This window comes from Schistosoma mansoni, chromosome 3 (genome assembly GCF_000237925.1).
Source record: "Schistosoma mansoni strain Puerto Rico chromosome 3, complete genome".
NCBI lineage: Eukaryota > Metazoa > Platyhelminthes > Trematoda > Strigeidida > Schistosomatidae > Schistosoma > Schistosoma mansoni.
Window position 1 is genome coordinate 13,884,404 of NC_031497.1, and position 8,299 is coordinate 13,892,702.

At 42.1% G+C, this 8,299-nt stretch overlaps 1 protein-coding gene across 1 annotated transcript; it reads left to right on the top strand.

Moving 5' to 3' along the window:
* Positions 1-310: 310 nt before the first annotated feature.
* On the top strand, positions 311-6,950 carry Smp_118200 (hypothetical protein; the record flags this gene model as incomplete). The annotated part of the gene is made up of 2 exons (XM_018799319.1): positions 311-438; positions 5,645-6,950. 2 exons carry the CDS (start codon positions 311-313, stop codon positions 6,948-6,950), a joined length of 1,434 nt encoding a protein of 477 aa, XP_018651120.1.
* Positions 6,951-8,299: the final 1,349 nt, after the last annotated feature.

An 8,299-nucleotide genomic window follows, 5' to 3' on the forward strand; every position in this document is an offset into this window, starting at 1 on the left:
CGTGAGTGTAGTAACTTACTTGCTACGGTTTACTGTTCTTTGAGCTGAATCACAAGAGGTTTCAATTTAGTGAGTTGTATCCACACTCGGTTTGGTGAGTGCGCCCTGGCTATTTCGTAGAGATATGAGCTATTACTTGTTCACACTTCACTACATACTGTTGATCAAGCTGCTGGTTGAAGTTCGACCTTATGAAACTCAACCTACGTAGTGTTATAGTTTACCGAAAGCCAGAAGTACTTTACTCGTGTATTTACCGATTTCTTCACTCATTATTTATCTTAAACTTTTCTCTACCTCAGTTTGGGATATGAGAATGGGCGATCGACCGTGTGAAATTTGTTCAGTTCATGAACCATTTCGATCACAACTTTGTATGTTGTATGAAAATGATGCTATTTTTGATAAATTCTTATGTGGATGGTCTGATGATGATAGGTAAACTTTAAAAATATGTATTTCTTGTTTTTTTATTTATTATCTGTTTTCTTCGATAAAAATTAAATAACAATTACAATGAATAAACGGATGTGACTATCGAATATCTACGGATCAATCAGATGCATGCATGATTTTGATTCGTTGAATTTTCGTGTAAGTGGTTTGGTGACTCATGTAGTGCAAAACGTAAACGTCTGGCTGCATTGACCGGTGGGGATTTCGTCAAATATCTAGGTATTAAAATGCCTTGATAAAAGCTTCAACATACTTTTTCATAAAGATGTTGGTTAGTGCTATCGTTCAGTGTTTTGGATTTATAATCTTTCTCTCTGTTAGCTCCTTAATCAATCAATATTGTGGTTAAATCAATTGGTATTCATTTACTAGATGAGGTGGTAGTATCACTAATCCCTTATGTCTGAAACGGTGTGACTGAAGGATGATGTGCACGAATTTTTACCTGGTAAACACGTTACACACTATTTGTCTCTGTGTTCAGCAAAATACTATTAAGTTTTATTTATTTATTTATTTAAACACATACATATTGGTACAAAAGGGCATCAGATACATATGCGCCACACAAAATAATGAAAGTGGGAAGAGGAGGGACGAAAAGATAAGGCCGACTGGAATGTACAACCGGAAGACTCTATCAGTTAAGAAAGCTAGAACCACTCTTTATGAAGAAAGTAAAAGAAGGTTACAGCAGGATCGCCACTGGCTTCTATTCTGAGCCATATCTGATAGTGTCTCTAGCCACTGTGTTGCACCATCTCTCGGACCCCAGCCAGGGAGTCGTGAAAGACCAACAGAAGCTAGCCCTTTGCAGCTTTCTTTCATGCCACGACACCATGTCATACACTGACCACCTCTCCGCTTTTTCCAACCAGTCCCAGAGTCGGCAAATAATGCACGACGTGGAAGCCTCTGGGACGACATTCGTAAAACATGTCCAAGCCATCGAAGTCGGTGTTTCAAGGTGGTGACACCAATTGAATTACCGTCTCTGCGCCCGGACACACGATGCCGAACCTCTGCATTACTAACATGGTGTTGCCACTGAATGTCAGCAATCCTTCGGAGACAACGATGATCGAACACAGAGAGTCGTCTGGCATCCTCAACTCGGAGATGCCAGGTTTCACAAGCATAGAGCAAAACTGATCTCACCGACGCGTTGTAGATCCGACCTTTTACAGCCAGACTAACATCACGAAGGCGCCAAAGATGGCCCAGATTGGCATAATCCGCTCTGGCTTTCATTATACGTGCATCAATCTCATCACTCACGCCCCCACCAGCACTTATGTAGCTACCTAGATGCACGAACTTCTCAACTACTTCAATCTGCACACCATCCAGGGTGAGTACAGGATTAGAATCCTGCCAGTCTTGTAGGAGTACTTTGCACTTGGAGGGAGCAAAGCACATACCGTACCTGCGGACACTGATTGCAAACTGATTGAGTGCGGATTGCATGCCTTGGGCATTATCGCACAGTAAGACAATATCATCCGCATACTCAAGGTCGAGAAGTCGTTCTCCAGGCAACATATCCACACCGCCATTACTTACATCCATCAGAGCTGTTTCCAGGATGTCATCGATGGCAAAGTTGAAGAGGAATGGTGAGATCGGGCAACCCTGCCTAACCCCACTGCTTGAATGGAACAATGGAGAAATGTGGTTGTATGCCCTCACTCTGCCTGAAATGTTCGTGTACAGGGTTTTTAAGATGTTAATAAACTTCTCAGGCACACCCTTCTTCAATAGACAATCCCAGAGAACAGTCCTGTCCAACGAATCGAAGGCAGCCCTGATATCAAGAAACACTACGATTGTTGGCCTGCGATAAGTATGACGGTGTTCTAACATTTGGCGGAGAGTGAAGATGTGATCGATGCATCCTCGACAAGAACGAAAACCAGCCTGCTCCTCGCGAGTCAATCGTTCTCGGGTTTTAAACAACCTACGAAGAATGACAGAAGCCAATAGTTTGGACGCAATCGGAAGTAGACTTATCCCCCGATAGTTGTTACAGGAACGACGTGAACCCTTTTTAAAGATAGGGACGACTATCGACTCATTCCATGATGTTGGAACACTTTCTGACTCCCAAACCCTTGTAAACAACATAGTCAATTCCTTAGTCAGAAAGTCACCACCATCTTTAAAAAGAGCTGGAGGTAAGTCATCTGGGCCCAGTGATTTGTAGCGCTTCAGGAGTTGGAGTACTTTGCGGACTTCCGCCTCGTTTGGTAGATCAGTCATCATCGGCCATGGGGGGCAGGACAAGCTGGTTGATGTTGCCGGAGCAGCAGGCCAGTTGAACTGCCCTTCGAAAAAATTCCGCCCATCGTCCAAGACGTCGAGGGATGTTAGTGATTAGCATCCTCTCATCCTCGCAGATTGTTTCACTCACACCAGACTTCTTGCTGCCAGTGGCTCGGATGAGTTGGGAGAGCTTCCGGCAGTTACCAGATGCACCTGCTGTTTCCATCTCATTAGCACGCTCCGACCACCAGGCTTCTCGGTCCTTACGCAAGCTTTGCCCAATTTCATTACGTAACAGCCTTCGTTTGTGGTCAAACTCACGGTCACCCGGAGTAGACCGACGGGCTTCCATCAGTTGTAAGGAGCCAGAAGAAACCCAGTGCTTGTAAGCGGGACGTTTCGCGAGGCCGCAAGCGACTTTACTCGCCATTTTCATGGCGTCATGAAGATGCAACTAATGCTCATCTATACTTTTCGGTGGTATGGTAGCTAGCCTAGAAGCTAGCTCCGCTCGATACTGACTTGCAACAGAAGTTGCAGCCAGTTTACTAACATTGGTCCGTTGATGGCGGTCAATCCTTCGGCCACTGAAAAGTAAAGTGAGATTGGCGCAGACCAGGGCATGATCAGACTCCAGATAGGTACTCCAAAAGGAGCGGCAGTCTTGTACACAACCACGCCAGCGGTAGCTGATCGCGATGTGATCCATCTGAGTACAGGCTTGAGATGCAGAGGGAGGACGCCAGGTGGCACACCGGCGATGACTGTGCCGGAAGTTGGCGCTAGCCAGAAACAGGTTGTGATGTGTGCACAGTTGCAACAAACGGTCCCCGTTATCTGTCCCGCGACCAACAAGTCCCCATCGGACACCTAAACGACTCTCTTCTGTGCCTAGACGCCCGATCTGTGCATTCAAGTCTCCGGCTAGTACTACAATATTTGTCGAACGCGCTTTCTGGAGAAGAACTGTTAACTGATGGTAAAACTCATCCTTGATTGCATCCGGGCTGCAATCTGTCGGGGCATAGGCGGAGATGACGAAAAGACACCGTTTCTCACGCCGGTTTCTTCTCACTTTGATGGAACTTTCTAATCTAACAGCACATAACCGACTGTTAATGGGGTTCCAATCGATTAGAGCTGCCTCAGCTCTAGCGCTTAGTGCAACACCAACGCCAGCAAGACCGGACGAAGATTCCACAGAGTCCCCGGATAAGCGCACGTGAAACAAGCTTTTCGAAGCGACAGATGGAGAGCGAATTTGTAGTACCTCACTAGAGTCTTGAATACGGGTCTCGGATAGACAACAAACATCAACATTAAGACTTTGTAAAGACATAGCCAGCCCCATCTGTTGTCCGATCTGCATTAGTGTGCGAACGTTGAAGGAAGCCAGCTTGAACGGCGTACGTGGTTTCAGAAAGACTGCTTCAGTATTCGTAATCGGTGGAAGCATTCACTTTCAACCAGACAGTGACTGGAGATCGTTTAGATAGGACAGAGTTTCCACAATGGGCGAGCTACTGCATAAGTTGGAAAAAAAGGATACACAATTTGGGAATATGGGGAGTGAAAAAGCGACGTAGTAAATAATAGTAATAATAATAATAATAATGATAATGTAAATTGTCTTTCTTCTATTAGGAACGAGAGCAGTGTAGTTAGCGGAGTGCGTCATTTCATGTCATTTGTGTGTGGGCTGTGATACTGCCCGGGTGCCCAAACCGAAGCAGATGATCTTCTTGGGGGGTCACACCCCGAGCCTTTGACCTAAAGGTCTGGTCCACAAGGTAGTGAAGCATCGTGAGGAGATGCAGTCCCATGGTAGCCGGTGACCAACAACAGGTTCATACGCCATTCGTTCCATCAGGATCCTGGAGCCAATGTCCACCAATGGTTTGGAATCAGGGTTTTCCAACTCCCCTAGGTGGACCCTCCGTGTCCACCAACCCGGTTAAAGCGCCGGAAATTTGCTTTTCATCCTCTCACTTTCGTAAACAACACCCCCACCACAAGAAGGCAGTGAGTAGAACTTCCCTGTCAGAGGCTATATATTCGCTTGGCCATGTGAGAGCATTTCGAGAGGGAGTGCGGACTCTTCCCACTCTCGGCCGTACCAGGGCATTTGGAGGCTTACTATTAAGTGCTTGCAATGATAGGTAATTATGGCTCATAAACATATGGAGGTGTTACATGGCTCAGAATCGTTCGCAATTGCGCAGATATATTCACTCTTTATCTTCCTTGAATCCCGAGTTCAGAAATCTGGTTACATTTCTTCCTGCCATACATAAGCTTTTCTACTGCTGATACTGTAACTATTCCTGCTACTCATTTACTTGTCTTGGCAATGTTATCTCATTGTACTAGTATGGTAAGACAACTTGCACCGATGCACATATATGTCAGGTCCTACGTTGCATGTGGTTGACTAAAGCGTGTATTGAATAAGATATTTGTGGTATTTTGTTAACTGAAAAGTCATCCACTTACTGTAGCAATGGTATATTAGTGAGAAGAAAATAATTGTATCCTCCCTTATTATGGAAATGCAGTGTACAACCGAAGCTTAACCAGCTCGTCTATTAATCTTCTCACTATCGAGTTCCTTCACTAAAATAATAGATGACCATTTGTAAGCCCGATTTCCATAAAAATGGTTCATTGATGTCCTTACTTGCTTTCGAGGTACTTCCTAGTGACTGACTGTAAGATATGTTTCGTCTGATGCAGAGTTGTTGTGATTCGCGAAAATCCCACTAATGAGCCGACAATGCGATTATGTTTAATGTTGAGACTTCTGCATTGATACGGAAGTTGGATTTTTAAGGACTAAACGAGATGTGATATATTTGCTGTAGTCGGTGCTTTACAACCTTAAATCTCATATTTCTATCATACAATATAACCTACATTTTATATACAGGTATGCAATAACGGGTTCTTACGGCAATCTCTTTCATATATTTGACCGTCACAATGGCTCTGATTGGTTGTATGACCTTGACGACTCAAGCAATCCTTACAACACGAATTCTGCATGTAATACTGGGAATTACTTATCACCTAAACGTTTTATGTCTCCCGATGATCCTATTGGAAGTCGGTTAGGTTTATCTTCAATTTTCGTAACACCATTGGATGCTGTGGAAGCTCTCTTTCCAGAAACTACAAGTCAAACCAGTTCGCATAGCAGCTGTAGTGATAATAATGATTGGAATAAAGTTGACGATAGTTCGAACACCTTAGAGGTATCACCTGGCAGAACAAAGCTATCTAACTGTCAACTAGATGATCTCAACCCTCCAGAGAATACTCCATCAGCACCCCCAACTGGTTCTAAGCGTCGAAAGCAAATCCTTCCTTCTCGTACTAATAATTCTACTGATTCTCATTGTGCTGTACAAAGTGAACACGAAAAATCCCGTAATTGTCACCACAAAAGTAAACATCGTCATCATAACAGGATCTTTCCACATGACATGGTAGAAAAATGTGGATACGGTGTTAGTTCTTCTTGCACCGTACCGAACTCAAATGATGGTCATGAGTTATCAAGTATCATTCTAAATTCACCGCCTGGTAAAAAAACGTCTATCGCAGAATCTCAATCAGGGACATCAACTGTCCCTGGGATGCACCAGATACACTGTCGACATAAAATACTTCACCTATCCTGGCATCCAAAGAAATTCCTTACGGTAGCTATATCAGGCAATCGGTTGTTTCTTGTTTCAGGTCAGCCGACATTTAGTGATACATTACCTTCACAGAAGGATTCGAGTCACTGCTCTTCCTGTTTATCTAAGTCAACTGATGATGAGAACAACATACCTAGTGGACATTGTGAAGCGAGTTCCACACCTATAAGAGATAAAGTAACTTCTATTTCATTCCAAAGTTCAAATGTGAAAGCTGCTAAACGTCGCCGACGACGTCATCAACTAGATAGTTCAAATTCGGTTAATGCTTTCCCTAACCTAACAGATAGGATAGAAAATCATATTTCAGATATTGATTTTCTTCCTGATGCTTCTGTGGTTTGTGGAATGGATTATGTAACAAATTATGAAGCTGACCATGAAGATAATTATAATGAGCAACACACTTCTGAAGCGCAACTAGATTCTATAAGTTCTGACCGGAATAGTGAAAAAGTTCCATGTATAAATTCCTTGTTTCCATCATCAAGAGAAACATTCTCAACTAATTTGAACGATGTTTTACAATGATAATGCTTTTCCTACCATTTTGATTGTCTTCCTTACCATGTCTCTAATTTTTGCCTGACTTCATCTCAGGGTTGACATATTTCCATTATCAATTTCTAAAGCATCAAAAGTGTTTTTACAATTGCTGGAGGAGTATCTCATTTATTCTGGGATAAATATACAATAATAGTACATGCATAATTACATACGCACATACACATATACAGGCGGGAAGAGAGACATGCGTTTAGACACAAACAATCTCTTCTCTGTACAAATGCTGACTCCCGACATCATGTTACGACGCTGCTATTTTAATGTTCTCTATTGATGGGGATTTTTCCTACCCATTTTTCCACTTTACAATACCTACTTATTCTAAGCTTGATTGTGTTTCATTTGCATAAGATTTGCGTGCCTTTACAGTACAAATTATTGTAATTGAAATGGAAGTATTGTAAATCACTGACTGGAAATGTTTTCCATAGATTGTATTCCATTCCAAAAGTATAACGTGTATTTTTCGTGCATTTCTAATTTAGCATAAATTATAAAACATGAAGTTGTTGCTTTTATTGTCTAAATTATTTGCATCACTCAGCTTACAAGTTACAGTTTCATTTCTTCGTCATATTATGGTTTCAGCAATACCTTTGGTATTGTTGACAAATTTACCTCCAAGCTGACAAGTGTTGAGTAAGTAACTGAAATATTGACGTAGTAATTTATATCGCCTAGTCATGAAAATGTTGGGTTTTGATCATATTGGTGTTTGGTGGAATTGTAGCATATGTGGAAGTATCACATTTGAGAAATTGAATGCAGAATACCAATTATTGTCAATTATATCATCAATCGAAATTGATCGCCACTACAGATTCCATTTCTATGTTTATTAGTGTTGTATGAATTTCGGATTTGATATGCCATAGTTTTAACAGCCAATGCCTTCTGAATATATTGTTTTGTTGCCATCGTCTTTACGATTGTGTATGTGTATGGAAGTTCACTAACTAACCATTCGATTTGTTAGTTTTCTGAAGTAGCTTGTAATGAAATAGTGGGTACACAAGCACCTAGTCAAACTTTTGGGCCAACAGTTCTCCAGTTGTGTGAGCATTGAAATTAAGCTATCTGTTCTAGATCTAGTCGAACCGAATAGTTTTGAGTGCTAACTGTATGCTCTTGCGCGTTTTTATGAAGTGATTCCAAATTATCACCACAGGAACGATACATTTCTTGTCATATTTTCGTTTCTATCAATCCCTAAAAATAACAGGAGGCTAATATATTGGAATCCAACGAATACAGAAGGCAGTGTGGGGGTGGAATAAGCTTCTATGAGGCTTACGAACATACTGATTTTCCAT